The sequence below is a fragment of the Gorilla gorilla genome, chromosome 2 (genome assembly GCF_029281585.2).
Source record: "Gorilla gorilla gorilla isolate KB3781 chromosome 2, NHGRI_mGorGor1-v2.1_pri, whole genome shotgun sequence".
In the NCBI taxonomy this organism is placed as follows: Eukaryota; Metazoa; Chordata; class Mammalia; order Primates; family Hominidae; genus Gorilla; species Gorilla gorilla.
The window spans coordinates 82824929-82851670 of NC_086017.1; the positions used below are offsets into that span (position 1 = coordinate 82824929).

General features: G+C 42.0%; 1 protein-coding gene across 4 annotated transcripts in view; it reads left to right on the forward strand.

Moving 5' to 3' along the window:
• The window catches only part of GXYLT2 (glucoside xylosyltransferase 2), a 91832-nt gene that overhangs the window by 42425 nt on the left and 22665 nt on the right, over positions 1 to 26742 (forward strand). For 2 of the 4 annotated variants that reach the window (XM_031009171.3, XM_055382990.2), the window contains 2 exons: positions 24298 to 24549; positions 26425 to 26548. In XM_031009171.3, coding sequence (XP_030865031.3) covers positions 24298 to 24549; positions 26425 to 26548 — 376 coding nt within the window. The remainder of the gene's footprint in view (positions 1 to 24297; positions 24550 to 26424; positions 26549 to 26742) is intronic. The other 2 variants (XM_055382992.2, XM_055382991.2) reach the window with 2 other exon arrangements.

Genomic DNA, 26742 nt, shown 5'->3' on the forward strand with positions numbered 1-26742 from the left:
TTTCACCCTGTTGCCCAGGCTGGTCTCGAACCCCTGGGCTCAAGTGATCCACCTGCCTCAGCCTCCCAAAGTGCTAGGATTACAGGCATGAGCCACTGCACCCAGCTGCCTTACTTTCAATAATGGATTGAACAACTAGGCTGAATGTCAACACGGAAATAGAAGAACAACACTATAAACCAGCTGAACCAACCGACTTCTTTAGGACACTCCACCCAACACCAGTAGAATACGTTCTTGTGAGTGCACATGAAACTTTCTCCAGAATGGACCATATGTTGTACCATAAAAGAAGCTGTAAAAAACATAAAAGGATTGAAGTTATACAAAGTATGTTCTCTGACCACAGTGGAATGGAATTAGAAGTCAATAACAGAAAGAAATTTGGGAAGTTAACAAAAATGTAGAAATTAAGTAACGTACTTCTTTATTTTTTATTTTTTTATTTTTTTTTATTTTTGAGACGGAGTCTTGCACTGTCCCCAGGCTGGAGTGCAGTGGCTCCATCTCGGCTCACTGCAAGCTCCGCCTCCCAGGTTCACCCCCCATTCTCCTGCCTCAGCTTGCCGAGTAGCTGGGACTACAGGTGCCCGTCACCACACATGGCTAATTTTTTGTATTTTTAGTAGAGATGGGTTTCACCATGTTAGCCAGGATGGTCTCGATCTCCTGACCTCGTGATTCACCTGCCTCGGCCTCCCAAAGTGCTAGGATTACAGGCGTGAGCCACTGCGCCTGGCCTAAGTAACATACTTCTAAATAGCCAATTGCTTTAAGAAGAAACTACAAGGGAGACTACAATGAAAATGAAGATACAACATACCAGTACTTATGGCAGACACCTAACACAGGGTTTAGAGGGAAATTTATAAACTTTAGCAGTACAAATGAGGAAAGGCCTCAAGTCAATAGCCTAACCTTCCACTTTACAGCACCTCAGAAGAGCAAACTAAATCCAAGCAAGCAGAAGGATGGAAATAATAAAGATTCAACTGAAAATTAATGATGCAGAGAAGAGAAAAAACAGTAGAGGAGTAACACCAAAACTAAAAATTTGTACTTTGAAAAGATCAACAAAATTGACAAACCTTTAGGTAGACTGAGCTAGAAAACAAGGGAAGACTCAAACTACTAAAATCAGGAAGGAAAGAGGGAACATAACTACCAACATTACCAAAATAAAAGGATTATAAAGCAATACTATGAATAATTGTATGTCAATAAATTAGGTAATTTAGATGAAATGGACAAATTTGAATTCTGTGGATTGTCTTTTAACTTTTTTTTTTTTTTTGAGATGGAGTTTTCTGTAGTGCAATGGCACGATCTTGGCTCACAGCAACCTCCACCTTCTGGGTTCAAGCAATTCTCCTGCCTCAGCCTCCCCAGTAGCTGTGATTACAGGTGCCCACCACCATGCCCAGCTAATTTTTGGTGTGTATTTTTAGTAGAGATGGGGTTTCACCATGTTGGCCAGGCTGGTCTCAAACTCCTAACCTCAGTTGATCCACCTGCCTCAGCCTCCCAAAGTGCTGGGATTACAGGCGTGAGCCAGCGTACGTGGCCCACTTTAATAGTGTCATTGGCAACACAAAAGTATTTAATTTTGTTTAATTCAAAGTTATCTATTTCCATTTTTGTTGTGCTTTTGGTGTCATATCTAAGAAACCATTGTCTAATCCAAAGTCATGCTTATTTCTGAACCAATCATTATGTCCAGGAAGACAGGATACTCAGATTGGCTTGACTTGAATCACATTCTCCTCCATGGGCCACAGGGGCCAACAACATTTAAGCCACATGGATTGGGTTTTACCACAGGAGAGTGGCTCTTGTCAGGAGATGGAGAAAGATATGAAGGGGAGGGCAAACAATAAACATCTGTTTGACTTAACAAGGAATAGTTATATAACATTTCTTCTCAGGCCTTCAGAGAGGTCCAGTTACTTTGTTAAGATGAGGAATATGAGATAATATACAAAGTGTGGCCTTTAGAAAATGTAATAGCCACAGTATTAGGAAGCATTTAATGGAGACAAATTAATTTGAGATATTATTATATAGAGACAGTATGTTATAGTTGTTAAGACCCCAAGCTCTGGAAACAGCCCAAATACATTTAAATCTTGTTTCTACCACTTACCGCTTTGTAACCAGAAGAAATAATTTCAACTTTCCTTGCCTCCATTTACTCATCTGTAAAAAGAGAATAATAATATTGCCTATCTCATAGTGTTGTGAAAATTCAAATTAGTGAATACATTTAACACCCTTGGAAACAATGCCTGGCACATAGGAAGTGTTAGATGCTATTTTTATTATTATACCTATTTTTTTAGGACTGATATGTAGCATGAAACTACTGAGATAGTTAATTCTCTTTCCGAAAAGGACTTTATCTTGATTAATAGCAACATCATTTTTTTTGACCCAGTCGGCCAAGCCATAACTAACCATGAACAATCGTAAACATGTCCCAGCAGGTAACACTCCTATTATAACATCAGTCACATTGTAGGGAATTGTCTTTTTGACTCCAGCATAATTAGCATCATAGTATTAGATGCTAATAGTTGCAATAGTTGCTAGTAAATGCTAATAGATGCAATAGTTCTACAACTGAAGAGTCATATTTCTTAAGAAGCCTAGTGTAAGAATCACAATAATATATGTTGATTACTTACTGTAACATAGTTCTTTGGTTGAAAGTGATCATATATGATGTTGGCTATAGTAAGTACAAATATTAAGAAAAAAGAAAAATAAATGAACGTGATCATAATTGATTCAGGCTGAGTTAATCAGAAGAGAATTTGATTGAAAGGATGTTGGGGCTGGGCACAGTGGCTCGTACCTGTAATCCCAACACTTTAGAAGGCCAAGATGGGAAGATGACTTGAGCCCAGGAGCTCAAGACCAGCCTGAGCAACAAAGTGACACCCTGTCTCTACAAAGAATTAACCGGGTGTGGTGGCACAGGTCTGTAGTCCCAGCAGCCTGGGGGGGGCCGAGCTTGGAGGATCACTTGAGCTCCAGGAGATCGAGGCTGCAGTTGAGCTGTGATGGCCCCACTGCACTCCAACTCGGGCAACAGAGTGATATCCTGTCTCAAAAATTAAGAAGAAGAATAATAAAGAAAGGAAAGGATGTTGGGAGTTCTCAGAATGAAAGAGGAGCTTAGCCAGCTGGACTTGTGTTGGATTAAAGATGGCAAGGAAATTATTTGTATTTGTATTCATTCTTTCCTAAAACTATACAAAAATTGATAAGTTAATTTTAATTTTATTCTTTTTTTTTTTTTTTTTTGAGACAGGGTCTTGCTCTGTTACCCAGGCTAGAGTGTAGTGGTGTGATCACAGCTTACTGAAGCCTCAGCCTCCTCCTGGGTTCAAGTGATCCTTCCATCTCAGCCTCCGGAGTAGCTGGGACTGCAGATGTGCACCACCATGCCAGGCTAATTTTTGTATTTTTTTTGTAGAGATAGGGTCTTGCTGTATTGCCCTGGCTGGTCTTAAACTCCTAGGCTCAAGCACTCTGCCTGCCTCAGTCTCCCAAAGTGCTGGGATTATAGGCACGAGCCACCATGCCTAGCTGATAATTAATTTTTTTAATAGCATAAATATATTCTAGGACAACCAGAATAGTATTTACCAACCTTAACTTGAGACAGCTAAATCTTTAACCAGCAGTGGGGAAAACGCAGAAGCAAATGATATATATGGCAAAAAGACCCCCAAAGCCAATGAATTAGCGGCATCAACTATGTCTGGAGATGGCGATGAAGATGAACCTAAATCAGGAGGTGTAGTTACATTTATGTTTGAAAAGCAGTTACGCCTTCAGATTGCCTGTTTCATACTGTTTAACTTGGAATTTGATTCTCCCTTGGGAAAAATATTGGAAGTTTAGTTTCTAAAGAAAGTAAAACAGGGGGTTTCTGGACTAGGAGAATCCAGGCACAGTTAAGGATATTATGTTGAAAACATGAGATTCAGTAAAAAACTTACACATGAATGTTAAGACCCCAGGCCTGTTTGTACCATGTAGAGCCCAGAACCTTGCAAAGAAAATTACAGAGATTTGGAAGCATATCTATGGAGATTTAAGAACACTGACATGGGAGGATTCCCCGTTAGAGTGGCCCACCAGATCTTCCTCCAGTGATGTGCATAGCTGACAGGCTTACTCCACCTACTTCCAAACAGCTGGAATATGAATAGAGATCCAGTGATTGCTAGACATTTGAAGAAACCATCTACTAGGAAAGACAGGGTTCAAAACAAACAAAGGGAGCTTATCAACCTACAGAAAATCATATATGGAAGATGAATAAAACTTCTAAAGAAATTATTATTAGGATCCTAGAGGAATAAAATAAAACACAATATGTATTACAGAAGCATGGGATTCTATGTCAAAAATGAAATATTTAAAGGATTAAAAAAACCTCATGTACATTAAAAGTACAGCAGAAAGAAATAGAACTCAATAGAAGAATTGGGAAAATTGAGGAACTCTTTCTGAAAGTACAGCAAAAAACAAAAACTAAATAGAAAGAGAATAGCAATAAAATGATCAGAAACTTAGAGGACTGGTCCAACATCTGAACAATAGGAGCTCTGGAAAGAAAAATCAACGCACAGGATAGGGAATCAACAGTGAAATTAATTCAAGAAAATTTCCCAGAACAAGCAGACATAAATTCCCAGATTGAGAGAATCCATCAGAACACATCACATATGATGGAAAAAACCATACCGTATCAGGCATATTGACTGAACTTTCAGAACAACAGGTGAAATAGAAGATAATATTAGCTATCAGAAAGGGAAGAAAAAGTCACATTCCCCAAACCAGAAATCAATAGGGCTTCAAACTCTTCAACAGTAGTGGACAAAGTGCCAAAATATTGGAGCAATACCTTTAAAATTCACAGGCAACATTATTTTCAATCTAGAATTCTATACCCAACCAAACTACAAATTAAGTGTCTAGGTCACAAGACATTTTCAGATGTGCACTACTTCAAAATATTTACCTCCTGTGAGTCTTCTGTAATTCCTCCTGTGAGTCTAATGTACTCCACTGAAATGGAGTACATTAAGAAACATGAAGATGTGAGATCCTAGAAGCAGGGAATACTACTCAAAGGGGGCATGAAAGGAGTATCAGGGGAAAGGAGATGATAGCTGCACAGCATCCTGGTTGGAGAAAATCAGGAAGCTGGCCGGGCGCGGTGGCTCATGCCTGTAATCCCAGCACTTTGGGAGGCCAAAGTGGGTGGATCACGAGGTCAGGAGATCAAGACCATCCTAGCTAACACAGTGAAACTCCATCTCTACTAAAAATACAAAAAATTAGCCAGGTGTGGTGGCACGCGCCTGTAGTCCCAGCTATTCCTGAGGCTGAGGCAGGAGAATTGCTTGAACCTGGGAGGCGGGGGTTGCAGTGAGCCAAGATCGCGCCATTGTGCTCCAGCCTGGGTGACAGAGCAAGACTCTATCTCAAAAAAAAAAAGAAAAAGAAAAAGAAGAGAAAATCAGGAAGTCGTGGAAGAAACTTTAATAAACATAGAAAACTGGCCAGCACAGTGGCTCACGCCTATAATCCCAGCACTTTGGGAGGCCGAGGCAGATGAATCACTTGAGACTAGCCTGGCCAACATGGTGAAACTCTGTCTCTACTAAAAATACAAAAATTAGCCAAGTGTGGTGTAGTATGCCTATAGTCCCAGCTACTCGGGAGGCTGAGGCAGGAGAATCACCTGAACCCAGAAGGCAGAAGATGTAGTGAGCTGAGATCGCACCATTGCACTCCAGTCTGGGTGACAGAGTGAGACTCCATCTCAAAAAACAACAACAAAAAAAAAGCAACAAAAAAACCCGAAACAAATTAACAACAGCAAAAAGAGTCATTAATTCCAGGAAAAACACTTGTACAGAGAGGGAAAGTATTGCTACTCATTTTGTGGCTTCACTGGAAATAATGTTTTCATGGCCATCATAATACTGTATATTGAGCTAAATGATATTTTGGTATAATTGTATTGGGGGATGGGAAGGTATATGTGTGGGGTTGGAAATTTGTGTGAAAGAGAGCTAAAACCTATTCTTCCAGGGTAGGAAGTTAATAGATAAGGTATATTATTTAGACACACAGAGGTATGTACCTACAGAATCAATTTAAATAATTGGAATTGGTGGTTTTCTCTGGGAAGAAAATAGTAGAGAATATGGTGGAGGACATAGAGGAAGGACCATTTTTACTTCTTTTTCCATATGTCTGCCTACCTATCTATGTATATTATTTACTAAGTTTTGGTTAACTATTTGACTATTCTGAGTTTCCCCTAATTGTGAGGAATAACCCACCAGTGACTCCTGAAACCAGTTTAGTGGATTATTATCAGCTTTTTTTTTTAAAAAAGAAATAGAATAGAATAAATATGCATTGCATTTAGTAAAAACAAGTATTCTTTTTGACATTTCTGTCTTATATATTTATGTATGCATAAACTAGAATTGTGATGAAAATGTGTTTTTTACTATGAGATACAGTTGAAAATAGTTTAAGAAATGCTGCTTTAAAATATGTCTTCAGGACATAACACTGAAAAAAGAGGAATGTATGGTAGGTGGCCAATGACCACCCAATGCCTACTGCACTTAACCCAGGCTGCGATCTTTAGGTTTATGATTTCATTAACTCTTCCCAACTCTTTGAGGAATATGCTCATTTGCATCCTCTTTGCAAATGAGGAAACTGAAATTGAGGAAAACTAAATCCTTTTCCTGGGGTAAATCTTGGAGTCTGGATTGAAGCCCAAGATTCTCCTAAAGAATAGTCATTCTGCCCTACTTCTTAGAATATTAGTGACAGCGTTTTGGGAACATTCCTAAAGTGTTCCCAAAATACCTCCTTAGGAAAATTCCCCTGAACCTTCCATTCTTTAACTGTTAAATGGGTAAAGAAAAAAAGAAATAGAACATATGTCTTTGCTCAGACTCACCAGTTTAGTGAGGTGTTTGTATTTATAATTGCTCCCCATCCCTGCTTTAGTTTTCTATATCCTACCATCTTCAAAGTTGGAATACTACACACTTTACTCATTTATTTTTTGGCTTTTCTCAGGAGCATGTAAGCCCTCTCAGGGCAAGGATCTTTAATCTTGGCCAGGCATGGTGGTTCATGCCTACAATCCCAGCATTTTGGGAGGCAGAGGTGGGAGGATGCTTGAGGCCAGGAGTTCAAGACTGGCCTGGGCAACACAGTGAGATCCTCTCTACAAAAATTTAATTTTAAAAAAAGAAAAAAATGTAAAAGGTCTTTGATCTTCTGCACCTACAGAAATATTTGGTACATACTAACAGAAGGCACTCTGTAAAACTCTTTTGATGGATGAATGGGTGGAAGGAAAGATGGATGTATAGATGGATAGGGGGATGGACAATGGATGGAAAGACGGACGAATGGATGGATGGTCTTATAAAAAGGGCTTTAACCACTGCTTCAAAAAGTGACAGAGAGGATTTAAAGATATAACTTATAAAAGTGCCGAGCCCTGAACCCAGTGTCTACTCAGTAAATGTTGGCTATATTAGAGTCTCAAATATAAGAAAAGGGAAAAGCTTCTTTGAAAATCAGTCTAATTTGAGTGAAGAGCTATAGTTCCTTGTGATCCAATGATCCTGTTTTCAGCAACACATTCTCTGGGGAGGCACCATCTGACTAAGAAACTAGACTCTGCTTTAAATGACAGTTGCCATGGCTAACGGAATGTCTACAGCCAACAAGGAAAGATACTGTGTGCTTGCTGGCTGGGATTGCAACACCTGATAAGAGGAGGAAGCAAGCCAAAAGCAAGCATGGAAGCAGATGGAACATCTTAGAGAGCCATTATCTCAGAACATGCCGGAGAAACCAGATACTTTTCAGTTACGCAAGGCCTGTGGAAAACGTCCTGCGTGCAGTTCTAACAGTTGGCCACACAGCCGAAATGATGAAATCAAAGACCAAACACAAGTTTAATGAGCCAGAATTTTAGAAGAACCATCTTGAACAAAGCCATCATTGCTTTGCTCAACTCAGAAGCAATCAGAATCTTGTTTGCAAAGACTAAACTGTTCAGAAGAGGCTACTTCATTGATTGGCGCATGCCTGAATGCAGCCATGACATTGGTACACCCTGCTCTTTGTTAGAACATCACAAAAATGAATATGTAAGTTATATGTAATTCCACAAGGGGGCACAATAGAAACAAAAATAAAAATTGATAGGCTTTAATTTTCTCCTGTGCCACCCCATTTTAAGGTAATAATTTAACAAAATGAGCAATCTTAAAATCTCAGATTAAAACAGTGTGGAACACTACTTAAGAATACATATTTATTTTATTACAAACTCCCAATTATATATATATTTTAAAACAGAAAAGATCATGACCAGCCTGGCCAACATGGCGAAACCCTGTCTCTACTAAAAATACAAAAATTAGCCGGGCGTGGTGACACCCAGCTACCTGGGAGGCTGAGGCAGGAGAATTATTTGAACCCAGGAGGCAGAGGTTGCAGTGAGCCGAGATGACACCACTGCACTCCAGCCTGGGCGACAGAGCAAGACTCTTTCAAAAACAACAACAACTACAACAACAAAACAGAAAAGAAGGCATTATATAGCAACATTATTTTCCAAGTATTCATTATTCTCTAAACTATCTTAAACTATTTCAAGAATATCAAAGAGGATACTTGAGAATATGCAGCATCAAACAGAATGTTCTTTGTTGTCTGCACACATAAAATTAAAGGGAAGTATCTCAAAGTAGACAATTAGAAAGTATGGCATGTATAGTATGATTCTATAGGTAGTCTTTTCTTTCCTTTTTTTTTTTTTTAAACATGGGTCTCAGTCTGTCGCCCAGGCTGGAATGCAGTGGTGCTATCACAGCTCACTGCAGCCTCAACCTCCCCAGGCTCAGGTGATTCCCTCACCTCAGCCTCCTGAGTAGCTGAGACTACAGGCATGCACCACCACACCTGGCTAATTTTTGTATTTTTTGTAGAGGCAAGGTTTTGCCATGTTGCCCAGGCTATTCTTGAACTCCTAGGCTCAAGCAATCCACTCCGCCTGCCTTGGCCTCCCAGAGTGCTAGGATTACAGACTTGAGCCACTGCACTCAGCCAGTATTTCTTAAATGCAAAGAAATGGCCAGGCGCTGTGGCTCACGCCTTTAATCCCAGCTACCTGGGAGGCTGAGGCAGGAGGATTGCCTAAGCCCAGGAGGTGGAGGCTGCAATGAGCCATGATTGTGTCACTGTACTCCAGCCTGGGTGACAGAACAAGACCTTATCTCAAAAAAGTAAATAAAATGAAAATGCAAAAATGTATGTGTTCGTGTGTGTTTATAAACATTTACACATACAACCATTTATTCGGTAATATTTATTGAGCCTCAGTTATGTGACTGGCCCTAGAAGTATGACTGTGAATAAGATATCCAAATATCCCAATCTCATGGAGCTTATATCCAAGTCAGAAAAGAATGACAAAAAGCAAGTAAATTAGTTAATTTCAGGCAGTAATAAGAATTACAGAAAAAAGAGTTTAAGGAGTGATGGATTGATTGAGTTGAGAGATCTGACTTCCTGGCCATACGAAGACCCCATGGAACAGACTGGGATGAGGTTCACTGTTAATGTTGGTTAATTCTGAAGAGAAAGGGGGGGTTGGTTATGGAGTTTTGGAGTGGTGGTGTGGTGAGGATAGGGACAGGTAAAGAGCAACTTGAACTTACTCTGTTGATTGCTGAATTGTTTGTATGTTTTTACAACACACATGCATGAATTTGTATATTGTGGAATTCAGACAACTTGTGTTTTGTTTGTTTGTTTGTTTCTGAGACAGGGTCTCCCTCTGTCATCCAGGCTAGAGTGCAGTGGTGCAATCATGGCTCATTGCAGCCTCCATCTCCTGGGCTCAGAGGACCCTCCTGTCTCAGCCTCCTGAGTAGCTGGAATTACCCACCCAAACTACCACACCTGACTAATTTTTTAATTTTTTGTAAAGATTGGATCTGTATGTTGCCCAGGCTGGTCTTGAACTCCTGGCGTCAAGCAATAATCCCACCTCGGTCTCCCATAGTGCTGGGATTACAGGCATGAGCCATCGCACTGGCCCAATTTTTAAAAATAGTGAACCAGTAAGAAAGAGAAAAAAGACAAAGAGCATCAGAGCTTTACGTAATGTATGCAAGCTATCTGTTCACATTTGCAAAGACATTCGCATGCACCAGAAGTACAGAGCCATGAAGGTATAGGCCTCTTTCTGACCATGTGTTCTGGGTCTGCATGTATTTACAATTAAGACAAAAAATAAAGGTGGCAATGATAATAGAGAAAAGGGTTATTATATTATCCTGTTTACTCATCTCCCTGCTACATGTGTCTCTTTTCTCCTGTTACCACTCCTGCATTTTTGGTTTTTGAATGCTATCCTCATCAGATGGATTCTGGCCCAGAATCCTCCTAGAGTCCCTGTTGCAGAGTCAAGTCCAGGCCTCTGGGCCTGGTGTTCGGGGCCCTTTGCATTCTGAGTTTACATACTAACTTTCAGCATTATTCCAAGTCATGAATTTCCCATTCCAGCCGCTCTAGTGTGTGTCACTCTTTCCCAGATGCTGTGCACATTACCCTCTGCCATACTGTTGCCTGGAGACAATAACCTGGCCATTCTACGCCCCTACCTCCAGCCTCACTTATTAAAATCACACCTAGTAATCTTAGCCCAACACCCTAGTAATCTAAGCTCAGAATTCTCTTTGCCTTTAACAAATTATTTCTCACAGGCAGACACACACACACACACACACACGCCCGCACAGTCCTGAGATCAGTGTCAATGTGGACTCATGTTTTTTTAAATAAATATATAGGTACAGATAAGTAAAGAAGTAATTATGGATACTCAACATCTGTGAAAAAAGGAAAAGATAAAAATAAGGAAAAGAAGTAATTATGGATATGTATGTATACATGGGTTCGTATACATACATGTATTTCCTAGCTCTGTCTACTGTTAGGAGGCTAGAAGCAGTGACACCTGAGTAGCAATGAACACACCTAGCACCTAGATATTGGTTTCTGAATTCCATCCTCCAAAGGAACCCAGGGCTCCTGGGAGAACTGTTCATTCCTGGCTGAAGGTAGGGAAAATGCAAGATGCCCCTAGAGTTAACCTTATGGTGCCAGAAAGTAAGGATGTGCTAAAAAATATTTTTTAATAATAAAAATAATTTTTAAAAGGAGGGGGTTCATATTGGAAGAGGTAGGAGCCAACCTGAAAGAGCTCCAAATGACTTGAGCTGGAACAACTTGAGCAACAAAATAAATAATGATAGTATTTAATTATAACACTTAAAATAATTTTTCATAAGTCCACACTAATCTAAATAAATAACTGAATTTAAAAAATAAATACATAACTGAATAAATAAATAAATAAATGTAGAAAAATCACACCTCTTCCTTATAGAAAATTCCAGTTAATACATGTAGAAAGAATGAGGGAAATAGAAAATCATTGTTAGAGCACCATAGTAATAATTACTGCAGGTAAGATCTACCTGTGAATGCTAAAGTTAAGGAGTGAAAGTTTAACCAGAAACATGATATTTGTATGATTTTTAAAGTATCTCCTCCAAAATATTTAGTAAAGAAAAAGGGGAAATCCTTAGTTTACTGTGGAGAATATTGTCAGACTCCACCTTTGCCAAGCAATCAAGACTGATATCACTTGGCCCGGTCAACATCGTATATGCCCAGGCGTGTTTCACCTCTGTTCTTCCCAATAAAGCATAACCTCAATCTAAACATGAGAAAACATCAGACACCCAAATTGAGGGACTTTGTTCTAAATAACCGGCCAGTGTTTTCAAAGCTATCCAGGTTATAAAAAAAAACCAAGGAAAGGCTGAGAAATTGTTACAGATTGGAGGAGACTAAGGAGATGTGACAAATAAATTCAATGTTTGGATCTTGGAACTGCAAGAGGAGATTTGTGGAAAAACTGGTGACATCTGAATAAGTTCTTTAGTTTAGTTAGTAGTATTTATACCAGGGTTAATTTCTTAGATTTGATTACTGTTCTCTTGTTATGTAAGATGTTAACACAAGAGAAAGCTGAGTGAAGAATATATGGGAACTGTCTGAACTTTTTACACCTCTTCTGTAAATTTAAAATGATCTCACAATAAAAAATTTAAAAACACAGCCAGACGCATGGGTGAAAATCAGCACAGTCAAGCAGCTTTGACAACACATTTTACCCAAAGAGATGTGTGTTTGTGTGTGTTTCAGAAATGATGGATGCTTCAAAAAGAAAAAGGGGGAAAAAGGAGGACAGGGACCTGATATAATTACAGAAATTAAGTATTATCTTGGAATAACTTCTCAAAATGTATTTGGCTTAAGGAAGTGAAAATTTACAAAGATAAAAATGGGTGAATAAATACAATAGAGTACACATAAAGCAATCTTTATTTTAACTGAAAAAATGCAGTAATGGTATCTGTATTTCTCTTTTTCCTTTTTTTTTTTTTTTTTTTTGGAGACAGGGTCTCCCTCTGTTGCCCAGGCTGGAGTGCAGTGGCATGAACATGCCTCACTCTAGACTTGATCTCCTGGGCTCAAGTGATCCTCCCTCCTCAGCCTCCCGAGTAGCTGGGACCACAGGCATGCCCCACCACGCCTGGCTAACTTTTTATTTTTTTGTAGAGATGGGGTTTCACCATGTTGCCCAGGCTGGTCTGGAACTCCTGGCCTCAAGTGATCCTCCTGCCTTGGCCTCCCAAAGTGCTGGGATTACAGGCGTGATTACAGCACCCAGCCTCTTTTTCCTATTCTTTATTATGATCAATAGAAATCACATAAAATGTACCATTTTAACCATATCTAAGTGTCCAGTTCTGTGGCATTAAGGACAGACACACCGTTGTGCTAAAATGTTTGCATCTTCCCGAACTGAAACTAGTGTCTGTATTGCTTGCACCTTTCCATTGAGAGCATCATTTTTTTTTTTAGAGGTGGAGTCTTGCTATGTTGCCCAGGCTAGTCTCAAACTCCTGGGCTCAAGCTGTCCTCCCATTTTGGCCTTCCAAAGTGCTGGGATTACAGGCGTGAGCCACCATGCCTGGCTGGGAGCATCATTTCTTTAGTTATAATTTGATTTTTTATACATCAAGACTGTGACTTTCTGATTCTGTATAAATTAATAGTTGATATTTTCATTATATTCAAGTCTTTTTTGTTTGTTTGTTTAAAGACAGGGTCTCTTTCTGTCACCCAGGCTGGAGTGCAGTAGTGTGATCATAGTTCACTGCAGCCTCAACCTCCTGGGTTCAAGCAATCCTCCTGCCTCAGCCTCCCAAGTAGCTAGGACCACAGGCACATGTCACCACACCTGGCTCTTTTTTTTTCTTTTTTTTTTTGAGACTGTCTGGCTCTCTTGCCCAGGCTGGAGTGCAGTGACACAATCTCAGTTTACTGCAACCTCCAACCCCCAGGTTCAAGTGATTCTCCTGCCTCAGCCTCCCGAGTAGCTGGGATTACAAACGTGCGCCACCATGCCCAGCTAATTTTTGTATTTTTAGTGGAGATGGGGTTTCACCATCTTGGCCAGGCTGGTCTTTAACTCCTGACCTCGAGTGATCCGCCCGCCTCAGCCTCCAAAAGTGCTGGGAGTACACTGCACCCGGCCCCAGCTGTTTGTTTTTTATGTATGTAGGTGATATCTTCTCTTGGCACAAAAAGAGTGTTTCTCTTTTTCTTCTGAAACTGTTCTTTGCTCTTCTCTGTTTCCACCTCCTGATTTAATCCTCTTTAATATTTCTTCTCTCTCCTGATTATCAGCGGGCTCATTTTCCAAAGGTTCCGTCTCTGAAATTCACTTCTGCTTGAATCTGAATGACAACTTTGTCTTTGCTTCTGTTCTTTTCCTCCCCTAGCTCTCTTTCTAGCCCTTTAGTTTGTAGGGCATTTTCGAAATGCGTGAGAGGTAAGGAAGTGGAATGATGTGCGTAGCAACCTAGCTAGCTGTCTTGTCAACGGAGGCCTAGAGGGTGACATCCCAGACATGCAAGCAAAAGCAGGATATTCCCGTGATTGGCAATGCAGTGGTTTTCCTTCATGAACTTGAGTCTTCTGCACTTCATTTGTTCACAGATCTTCTCATCACTTAGAACCTGTCCTTCTCTTCTACAATCAGCCTCGAAGCGTATTTAAAATTATAGTGGTTATCCATCCTGGCTAACACGGTGAAACCCTGTCTCTACTAAAACTACAAAAAAAAAAAAAAAAATCAGCCGGGCGTGGCGGCGGGCGCCTGTAGTCCCTGCTACTCAGGAGGCTGAGGCAGGAGAAAGGCGTGAACCCGGGAGGCGGAGCTTGCAGTGAGCTGAGATCGCGCCACTGCACTCCAGCCTGGGAGACTGAGCAAGACTCCATCTCAAAAAATAAAAAAATAAAAATAAAATAAAATAAAATAAAATTATAGTGGTTCTGAGTGAGCTCAACAGTTGAATTCCTTAGCTTGTGTAACTATTTATTGGATGCCTAGCGTATATTATGTCAGGCATGGGCCAGGCACACAGACTTTAGATGTTACCTAGATATGGAAGATCCCAGCCCTCAAGGGGTTTCTATTCTATTTAGAGGAGGCAAGCAACAGATGAGAAAATAATTTAACCAAAGGCCATTGACTGTGAGACATGACGGAAGGAAGGAAGTCGGGTGGTATGATGAAGAGAAAATGGAAGGAAGGAAGGGGGAGCCCTCTGGGAAAATCTTTCTAAGAAGGGGTGAGTCAGACCTGAGTGTTCAAGAATAATGAGTGAAGTGCTCTGCCTGGCATTTGGGAAGCATTTGGTGACACTTCACCAGCAGGCCTGGGAAGTTGCTTATCATGAACAGCAGGAGCTCCGTGAGGCTTTACCTGCAGTCTCAGGGAAAGAGGGCAGAATGCGCAGTGACTGCTAATTCACCTACATCAGCAGATATGATTGGGAAGCATTAATTTTCACACTAATCACAGTTTTAATACTGCACTAATCACAGTTTTAATACTTTAGGCAATGATCAAAAACAAGAGTTCACAAACCTAGAAACTGACTAAAGCATCAGGTGCAATACATGTATTTCATAATCAATAAAGATGCCATTTCTTTTGGCTGGGTGTGGTGGCTCACACCTGTAATACCAGCACTTTTGGAGGCCAAGATGGGAGGGTTGCTTGAGCTCAGGAGTTTGAGATCAATCTGGGCAACATAGCGAGACCTTGTCTCTCCAAAAAAATTTAAAAATTAGCTAGGCGTGATGATACATGCCTGCGGTCCCAGCTACTGGAGAGGCTGAGATGGGAGGGTCACTTGAACCCAGGAAGTTGAGGCTGCAGTGAGCCACGATTGTGACACTGCACTCCAGCCTGGGTGACAGAGCAAGACCCTGTCTGAAAAAAAAAAAAAAAAAAAGGATGTCATTTTAAAGTGCATTTGAGGGCTTTATCATCTTCATGAACTTAGGAAATGAAGTGAGAGAGAAGACATCCCAGTCGTAGAGAAGACTAAGTCATTCCAGAAGGCATGTCTTAGTTCAGGCGGCAAGAACACAAGACCATAAGTTAGATAGCTTATAAACAACAGAAATTTACTTCTCAGTTCCAGAGGCTGGGAAGTCTAAGATAAAGGCACCAAAAGATTGATTCAGCATCTGTCTGGTGAGGACCTGCTTCCTGATTCATAGATGGTGCCTTCTCACCGTGTCCTCCTGTGGTGGAAGGGGTGAGAGAGCTCTCCGAGGCCTTCTTTATAAGGGTGCTAATCCTATTCGTGAGGGCTCCACCCTTATAACCTTATCACCTTTTAGGACTCTGCCTCTTAATACCATCACCTTGTGGGTTAGGATTTTAACATATGGACTTGGGGGAAACATAGACATTTAGTCCATGATAAGATGATTCCTTTGTTAAATTAGAAATTTGTAGCTTTAATTTTGTTTTTATTTGTTTAAGAGACAGGTCTCCATCTGTTGCCTAGGCCTCTGTACAGTGGTGTGATCATAGCTCACTGCAGCCTCAAACTCCAGGGCTCAACTGATCCTCCCACTTCAGCCTCCAAAGTAGCTAGGACTACAGGTGCACACTACCACACCCAGCTACTTTATTATTATTATTGCTATTATTACTATTATTAATATTATTGCAGAGATGAGGCCTTACTACATGGCCCAGGCTGTTTTCAAACTCCTGGCCTCAAGCGATCCTCCCACCTCCTGCTCCCAAAGTGCCCGATGAGCTACCACACCTGGCCTATTGTTTCAATTTTGTGTTTTCTTTCTGACAGAGGGGACTTAAATATTTGTTTCTATCTAAGCAAAGACAAAGATAGAAACAAATATTTAAGAGCATCTCAGATAGAGAAGACCCTGGCTGTAGACGGGGAGAGAATTAGGAGCTCATTGGCTTTCTATTAGGATTATTTAGCTCCCTATCCACTGCTGACTTTGACAGTAATAGAGCAGTAATGAAAGGTGTAAGGCCCTGGAGCCAAAAAAAAATGGATTGTGCTACGCGGTGGAGGAACACTGGTGACAGCCGACTAAGTTGGAGAGGTAGACGGAGTGTGTATATCCTATGGAGCCTTTCATAGACTATGGTACAGGTGTGACTATTTGAAATGCAGTGAAGACCGGGCACAGTGGCTCATGCCTGTAATCCCAGCACTTTGGGAGGTGGAGATGGGTGGATCACTTGAGGTCAGGAGTTCTAGACCAGCCTAGCCAACATGGTGAAACCTTGCCTCTACTAAAAATGCAAAAAAGTAGCCAAGCGTGGTGGTGGGCACCTGTGTTCCCAGCTACTCAGGAAGCTGAGGCAGGAGAATCGCTTGAACCCAGGAGGCAGAGGTTGCAGTGAGCCAAGGTCACACCATTGCACTTCCAGCCTGGGCAACAGGAGCAAAACTCCATCTCTAAAAAAAAGAAAGAAATGCAGTGAAAGGCCTTGGAGGGGTTTGAGGATAAAAGTAGGATGATCTATTGTAGGTTTTTGTTTTTGTTTCAAAGCCCTCTGGACGTTGCATAACGATGTAAGGATCAACCCATCAGGAAGGCATAACCATCTCAACTGAGTGTACACTTCATAACAAAGCTTCCAGTTCCACGAAGCAAAAACATTCCTAGACAAATAGAGAAAAAGATAAATTCGCAGAGTTGGAGATTCCAACATTCCTCTTTTAATAACTAACTATCATTAGTGGGAAAATGATTAATGATTCCCTAATTATACCTGTTGATATAAATGAATTTGCAGTAACTCCACATTTCTCCATCCCTTTTTCTTTGTGTCTGGATGTAAAGCTCCATGGAGCTCGTGAAAACCAGTGAGGATATAGAAGACCTTGACAACACTATCAACCAAGTGACCTCATCAACAGCTATAGCATTTATAGACTACTCCACCCAGCAACTGCAGCATAAACTTTTTTTTATCAAATGTACAGGGAACATTCACCAAGATAGGCCATATCCTGGGCCATAAAACAAGTCTCAGTCAATTCGAAAAGATGGCAATCCTGCAGTGTGCTCCCTGACTACAAGGGAGTTAACTTAGAAGTGGATAACAAAAAGATATCTGGAAAATTCCAAATATTTGGAAATTAAACAAGACACTTGTACAGAACTGATGGGTTGAAGAACAAGTCACAATGGAAATTAAAAATCCCGGGCCGGGCGCAGTGGCTCACGCCTGTAATCCCAGCACTTTGGGAGGCCGAGGCGGGTGGATCACAAGGTCATGAGATCAAGACCATCCTGGCCAACATGGTGAAACCCCGTCTCTACTGAAAATACAAAAATTAGCTGGGCATGGTGGTGGGCGCCTGTAATCCCAGCTACTTGGGAGGCTGAGGCAGGAGAATGGCTTTATCCCGGGAGGTGGAGGTTGCAGTGAGCCAAGATCATGCCGCTGCACTCCAGCCTGGTGACAGAGCAAGATTCTGTCTCAAAAAAAAAAAAAAAAAAAAAATCCCTTTGACTGCTCTGTGAGGAGTAGATTGGAGGGGGCAAGTGCAGACACAGGGAGCCCAGGGAACAGAACTTTACAGAATTCTAGGAGAACTGTCATGGTGCCCTGGACTTCGGGTGAGGAAGCAGAGAAGGAGAGAAATGGACAGACTCAGACATTTTGGAGGTAGAGCCTGTGTGACTTGCTGAGGATTGGGTGCGGGCAGTATGGGTAGGCGAGGAAGCAAGGATGACCTAGAGGTGTCTGGGTCAAGTCATTGAACATATCTCCCTGTTGCTCTCAGGATTAAGTCCAAATTTGTCAACATAGTTCCTGATTGGGCACCTGCCCACTTCGACAGCCTGATCTCTCACCCCTCCTCCCACTGTAAACTCCAGCCCTGGAGCAACTGGCAGTCATCCCTTTGCCATGCCCTCTCTTTTCACATGCTCTTCCATGTTTGCCCTGCTCTCCACTTATTTATCTCTTAGCTTAGATGTCACTTCTGCTGGGAAGCTTTCCTTACTTTTCCTCCAGCCTGGCTTAGGGGCTCTGCTTTGTGCTTCTGTGCTAACCTTCTCATCATCACTTTGCTTTGCCCCTTTTCTGTGTCCCCCATTAAAGCTCCTGTGAACAGGGAATATGTATCATTCTTTCTTTCTTTTTCTTTTTTTTTTCTTTTTTTTTGAGATGGAGTCTTGCTCCGTCACCAGGCTGGAGTGCCACAGGGCAATCTCAGCTGACTGCAACCTCCACCTCCCGGGTTCAGGCGATTCTCCTGCCTCAGCCTCCGGAGTAGCTGAGACCACAGGCACATGACACCGTGCCCAGCCAACTTTTTTTGTATTTTTAGTAGAGACGGGGTCTCACCACATTGGCCAGGATGGTCTTGATGTCTTGACCTCATGATCCGCCCGCCTTAGCCTCCCAAAGTGCTGGGACTACAGGCGTGAGCCACAGTGCCCGGCCTCATTCTTTCATTACTACTACTACCATAGCCAGTTGCTGGTTACCTGGGCTGTCAGTCAGGAAACCTAGCCCTCATGAGAGTGGGATGAGAATAAGATCACATAGCATTTATTGAGTCCTTGCTGTGTGTGTGCCAGGGGCTTCACACACATCATCTCATTTAATCATCCTGGCAGCATTATGAAATGGGTTATCAATCCCATTTACAGGAAGAGGAAACTGAGACTTAGAATGCTTAAGCAGGCCAGGCATGGTGGCTTATGCCTGTAATCCCAGCACTTTGGGAGGCCAAGGCAGGAGGATAACTTGAGCCCAGGAGTTCAAGACCAACCTGGCAACAAACCAAGAGCCTGTCTCTACAAAAAAAACAAAGAAATTAGCAGCTGGGCACAGTGGCTTACACCTGTAATCCCAGGACTTTGGGAGGCTGAGGCGGGCGAATCACTTGAGGTCAGGAGTTCGAGACCAGCCTGGCCAACATGGTGAAACCTCGTCTCTAATAAAAACACAAAAATTAGCCAGGTATGGTGGCACACACCTGTAATCCCAGCTACTCCAGAGGTTGAGGCAGGAGAATCGCTTGAACCCAGGAGGCGGAGGTTGCAGTGAGCCGAGATCACGCCATTGCACTCCAGCCCAGGCGACAGTGCGAGACTTCATCTCAAAAAAAGAAAAGAAAATAAAAAATTAGCTGGCCACGGTAACTCATGCCTGTGGACCCAGCTACACAGGAGGCTGATATGAGAGGAACACTTGAGCCCAGGAGGTCAAGGCTCAGTGAGCTATGATTGCACCACTGCACTCCAACCTGGGTGACAGAGTGAAACCCTGTCTAAAAAAAAAATGGGCCAAAAGAGCTTGTTCACGATCACATAGTTAGTGGTGGAAATGGAATTTGAACGTAGGTTGTCAGATTTCAAACCTAAAACTTTTAACCACCAAGTCATACTGTCAAATTCAGACTAGAATTAAAACAAATTGAAAATGAATTTGAAGGTGCACTGGTGAGCCCCTGATCGTCTTGCTGCCCATGGCCAGGCTTTGGCTCACACTTGGTGCAGATGGCTGAGCAGGGTTCACTGGAGGTGGGTGCCCAGGTTAGGGTGGTGCATGGAGCAGGAGCAGGAAGATCCATTACATTATAGCCAGCAGCATCGGGTACAGAGTACTATTGTGTGCTGCCTTTTAACCCCGCCCCTTACTCTAAAAAAACAAAGGCCTCATTGCTAGTGCTGGCTAATTTCCATAAAGGAATTGGAATGGCTAATTTTATATCCTTTCGGTAAATATCCCACATCCCTTTATAACATGGCCAACAATGATTCTCTTCAAATTAATACCAGCAGTAATTGCTGCAGAATTAGCCTCTAGAGATGCAATGTTATCAAAAAGTGATTTATTTTTTTTTTTTGGTCTTTTGTTTTTTCAGATAAAGAGTAAAAAGTCCTTATGTACTTATTTTCAGTCAAGGTACTGAGTGGATCATATTAGGAAGGTTCAAAACTTCATTGCATTGCTTGACTCTGACTACATAAAAGGCTTTTTGTGGTTGACACATGTTTTGAAGTGCTGTGAGCATTGATGCGAATGGTAACTAATTATACTTGACATTTTAAAAGCGAAAACACAGAGACTTCTTACAAAACCACTATTTATTGAGTACTTACTATGTGCCAGCCACTGTACTGAGTACTTTGTGGGTTTCATTTCACTGCATCCTTGTAACAACCTGGGTGGGTGGTAAACTGAGGAACTTGTCTGAAGTCACGAGGGTATTACCTCAGGCTGCCAAGACTTGAACTCAGGAATACCAGACTCACGATTCTTAAGTGCTGTTTTCTCACATTTCTCTGAGATGTACCCTTAGGGCTACTTTTGTGTGTTCCTTTGAAATATGATCTACATACCAAAATGAGCATGCTGAAACTTTAAATGCTTAGTTTAAGAAGCAGTCAATATACAGAATTCTTCCTAATTTTGAAATTAGAATCTTCAAATTCTGTTTTTTTGTTTTGTTTTATTTATTTTTTTGTTGTTTTGTTTGTTTTTGAGACAGAGTCTTACTCACTCTGTCTCCCAGGCTGCAGTGCAGTGGCACGATCTCGGCTCACTGTAACCTCTGCCTCCCGGGTTCAAGGGATTCTCCTGCCTCGGCCTCCTGAATAGCTGGAATTACAGGCACGTGACACCATGCCCAGCTTTTTTTTTTTTTTTTTTTTTTTTTTGAGACAGAGTCTCACTCTGTCATCCAGGCTGGAGTGCAGTGTCATCATTTCGGCTCACTGCAACCCTTACCTCCTGGGCTCAAGCAATTCTTGTACCTCAGCCTCTCGAGTGTCTTGAATTACAGGCACACACCACAACCCCCGGCTAATTTTTGTATTTTTAGTAGAGACAGGGTTTCAGCATATTGGCCAGGCTGGTCTCAAACTCCTGACCTAAAGTGATCTGCCTGCCTCAGCCTCCCAGGCACCGTGCCTGGCTTAGAATCTTCAAATTCTTAAAATGGATGTTAAGATAATCTTCATTTATGAAATGGTAGATGATCAGTATTTTTAATTTCATTTTATTGGTTTGCAACATCCATTCCTCTAGTAGGTGAAGAACAAAAGATAAATCCTGTGGCTAATTCTGTGGGCTTCAGAATTACTCAAGTCTGAAATTCCTTTGATACTTGTATCATGTAGCACCCATGTTCATCAATTTTAAATATTGGGGATCCCAGTGGCATGTTATACTAGTCTGCTTGGGCTGCCGTAACAAAATACAATACTGGGTGGCTGAAACAATAGAAATTTATTTTCTCATGGTTCTGGAGGCTGGAAGTCTGAGATCAGGGTGTCAGCATGGTCAGGTTGTGGTGATGGAGCCTCTTCCTGGCTTGCAAATGGCCACCTTCTCCCTCTGTCCTCACATGGCAGAGAGAGAGAGAGAGCACTCTCTGGTGTCTCTTCTTATAAGGGCACTGATCCCATCTTGAGGGCCCTATCCTTCTGACCTCAACTAAACCCAATTATCTCCCAAAGGCCTCTTTCCAAAAGCCATCACATTGTGGGTTAGGACTTCAACATATGAATGTTGGGGACACAGACATTCAGTCCATAAGTGTTATGGTGTTGGGATGATGTTAGGCCAAGGATCCAGGAAGATTCAAATCCTTCCTTGGTTAAGCTACCCCAAAGTTTGAGGAACAATGGCAAAACAAAGCAAATAATGCTACTACTAACTAAGGCTTTGAAGTCTCAAATCACCCAGCAAAGCTCTGGAAAGCTAAGCAGTTCGCACAGGAGAACTAATTTACCTAAGGTGGCTTGAATCATCCAAGCAGAGGTTAGCAAACCACAGCCTGTGAGCCAGGAGTGGCTTTTACATTTCATTGGTTGAAAAATCAAAAGAAGGATATTTTGTGATATCTGAAAATTATATGAAATTCAAACTTCCGTGTCCTGAAATAAACTTTTATTAGGACACACAGCCACTCTCTTATTATTATTATTATCATTATTATTATTATTTTGAGACAGAGTCTCTCTCTCTCGCACAGGCTGGAGTGCAGTGGTGTGATCTTGGCTCACTGCAACCTCTGCCTCCCAGGTTCAAGCAACCCTCCCACCTTGGCTCCCTGAGTAGCTGGGACTATAGATGCATGCCACCATGCCTGGCTAATTTTTCTATTTTTTGATAAAGATGGGGTTTCACCATTTGCCCAGGCTGGTCTTAAACTCCTGGGCTCAAGCTATCTGCCTGCCTCGGCCTCCCAAAGGGCTTGGATTGAAATTAGAATCTTCAAATTCGGTTGTTTTGAAGAAACTGTGCCCAGCCCACTCTCATTGTTTATCTGTTATCAGTGGCTGCTTTCATGTTACAACAGCAGATTTGAGGAGTTGCAACAGAGCCTGAAATATTTACTATCTGGCCCTTTAGAGGAAAAAGGTTGCCGCATGCTGATATACAAACAAAGCTAGCCAATGACTTGCATTGCCTAATCCCAAGACCAAATCTTAGCTAAAAATACATTTTAGGTGGGTCACAGTGACTCACACCTGTGATCCCAGCACTTTGGGAGGCCAGGGTGGGAGGATCACTTCAGTCCAGGAGTTTAAGACCAGCCCAGACAACATAACAACACCTCGTCTCCACAAATAATTTAAAAAGCCAGGCATGGTGGTGTGTAGCTGTCGTCCTAACTACTCGGGAGGCTGAGGTGGGACGACCACTTGAGTCCAGGAGATTGAGAGTGCAGTGAGCCAAGAGCATGCCACTGCACTGCAACCTGGACAACAGAGCAAGACCCTCATCTGCAAACTATATATTTTTTTAATTTTTTATTTTGAAATGGAGTCTTGTTCTGTTGCCAGGCTGGAGTGTAGTTGTGCTATCTTGGTTCACTGCAACCTCCGGCCCTCCCTGGGTTCAAGCGATTCTTCTGCCTCAGCCTCCTGAGTAGGTGGGACTACAGGCGCACACCACCACGCCCAGCTAATTTTTGTATTTTTAGTAGAGACGGGGTTTCACCATGTTGGCCAGGATGGTCTCGATCTCTTGACCTCATGATCCGCCTGCCTTGGCCTCCCAAAGTGCTGGAATTACAGGCGTGAGCCACTGCTCCCAGCCTGTGTCTGTGTGTGTGTGTATTTATATTTATATATATTTATATATATTTTAAAAGATGCAGGGCCCCCCATTAACACTAGAAGAAATGGATCCAAAGATGGAGAGTATTTACCCCCAAGGCTTGGTATGAGCTGCTTTAGAGATTGTCCACTTCAGGTTGCAGTGAGCCAAGATCAGGCCACTGCACTCCAGCCTGGGTGACAGAGTGAGACTCCATCTCAAAAATAAATAAATAAATAAATAGAGATTGTCCACTTCAAGTTTTCTAATGCCACACTGGATGTTCCAAGGAAAACCTAAGAGAGAAAAACAAGTGGCCTTATTGGAAGATGGAAGAAGTGAGAGCCACAATAATTTGCTGATGTTTTCATTTTTTTGTAAGTTCAACCCTTATCAAATATAGTCCAGGGTCCCAGAATTGGGCTAATCCAGACCAAGATTTATCTTCTTTTAAGTCTCTACCTCTTGATCGACACTCATTCCTCAAGTCAAAGGAGAATGAAGGAATGGAAGCTAAGAGTGGTACCTTTCCAGAATTTAATACGAATCAACAAAAGTTGGTAGCATTATTTACCTATCAGGCTAATTCCTTTGTTTCTGACCTGTTTTTGTTTTGTTTTCTTCCCTCCTCTCCCCTTTACACCCACTCCTTACACACAAAGGTGATTTTAAAGGATGTGGACTCACTTCTCTACGTGGACACCGATGTCCTCTTTCTGAGACCTGTTGATGACATCTGGAAGCTTCTGAGGCTGTTTAATTCCACCCAGCTTGCAGCCATGGCCCCTGAGCATGAAATCCCCAAGATTGGCTGGTACAGCCGGTTTGCTAGGCATCCTTTCTATGGCTCTGCAGGAGTTAATTCAGGAGTCATGTTAATGAATTTAACTCGGATAAGAAGTACCCAGTTCAAGGTAAACGAGTGCTTTAAAATTCCTTGTTTAAAGACTGGGAGTTGGTCTTGTCAACAGTGGCATTACCAGAGTGTCAATATGCTGATTCTGGAAATTGGGTGGCCTATAGGTGAGGATAAAAGGAACCGGAGAAAAGTGTTGAGAAAATTATAGAATATTTGTTTATTCAGGAAAAGCTCAGATGGCAATGGAATTTAAAGCTTCAGCAAAGTTACCATTCAGGAATACTATGTTGCATTTCTGAATTCCATAATGTTTGAACTCTTCATACCCAGTGCTTCAAAGACTATGTAAAATTTCTTCAAATTACCCTAGGGATTATTTATGTAAGTCTGTGACGATATTTGTATAAGGATGTTCATGATCTCATCTTTTATCCTAGCAAAGAAGTGGAAAGAAGCTAAAAGAACATCAGTAGAGAACTAGTCAAAAAAAATTATCCTCCTGGCCGGGGTGGTGGCTCACACTTGTAATCCCAGCACTTTGGAAGACCAAGGCAGGTGGATCACTTGAGGCCAGGAGTTTGAGACCAGCCTGACCAACATGGCGAAACCCTGTCTCTATTAAAAACACAAAAATTAGCCAGGAATGATGGCACACACCTGTAGTCCCAGCTATTCAGGAGCCTAAGGCAGGAGAATCGTATGAACCCGAACAGCAGAGGTTGCAGTGAGCCAAGATCACGCCACTGTACTCCAGCCTGGCGACAGAGACTGTGATTATTTGTATGCCTTAGAAATTTCCAGAAGAATTAATGGGGCATGGTGGCACGTGGCTGTAGTCTCAGCTACTTGGGAGGCTGAGATGGGAGGATCGCTTGAGCCCAGGAGGTCGAGGCTGCATTATAGCCACTGCACTTCACCCTAAACAACAGAGTGAGACCCTGTCTCTAAAAAAAGAAAGAAAGAAAGAAAAAGACATGTCCAGAAGAATACCTAAGAGACCATTAATTGTTAATTGTGGATACGTCTGGGGAAAATGGGAATGGGATATGGAAGAAGAATATTTTTACTTTTTTATTTTATATTTTTGTGTGCTGTTTGAATAATTCAGTCTGTGAATATGTTACTTTTATTTTAAAAGTAAATCATTGTTTGAGACGAGGAAAGGTGTTTTTCCTTAAGATACCTGAACTCTGTTATCTGTATTTTGTTCCTTCACCTCACAGTGAGGAAATAAGCCTAAGAAAGATGTGTACCTAAGAAAGGTGAAGTAGAGTAGAGAATCCTGAAGTAGAGACTGCTGTTCAGAAAGACTTTGCCTCTTAGGTGTGGTGACTCACGCCTATAATCCCAGCACTTTGGGAGGGAGGTGGGTCACTCGAGGTCAGGAGGTTGATAACAGCCTGGCCAACAGGGGGAAACCCCATCTCTACTAAAAATACAAAAAGTTAGCTGGGCGTGATGGCGTGCACCCGTAGTCTCAGCTGCTTGGGAGGCTGAGGCACGAGAATCGCTTGAACCCGGGAGGTGGAGGTTGCAGTAAGCCAAGATTGTGCCACTGCACTCCAGCCTGGGCGACAGAGCAAGACTCTGTCTCAAAACAAAAACAAAAACACAGGAAGGAAGGGAGGGAGGGAGGGAGGGAGGGAAGAGAAGAAAGGAAGGGGTTCAATTCCAGGCATGGTTTTCTGAGTAGAAACCATAGGTTCAACTATCAGTCCCTGGTCTATCTAGTATCCGTGTGTACAGCTGAAAAAAGCGATACAATCAACAGCCCAAATTTTGCTTTGTTCTGTGACCTGAGAATAGCAGGACCCCTCCTGTATTTGTTTCCCTCCTCTGAAGGGAAGAAAACTAGTCCCTTACATTGTTTCTCAGTGGACAAAATGTATTTGCCTTGCTTCAGCTGTTCTGATGGTTTTCTTTTTTCCAGAACAGCATGATTCCAACAGGCCTGGCTTGGGAGGACATGTTGTACCCTCTGTACCAGAAGTACAAGAATGCCATCACGTGGGGAGACCAGGATTTATTAAATATTATTTTTTATTTCAACCCAGGTAGGTTATCTTTGGAGAATGCCTTTTGTGTAGGAGTACACTCAGCACACCCCACGGAGCACATTCCATGCCCGGGTTGCTATTGACTAGGCTTGAATTGTGCACAGAGGAGCCTGTGTTCCCCAGCGAAGTTTGCCCTTTCATCCGCCCCCCTGGGTATCTGATGGAGGCGGGGCCTTGCACTACTGACACAA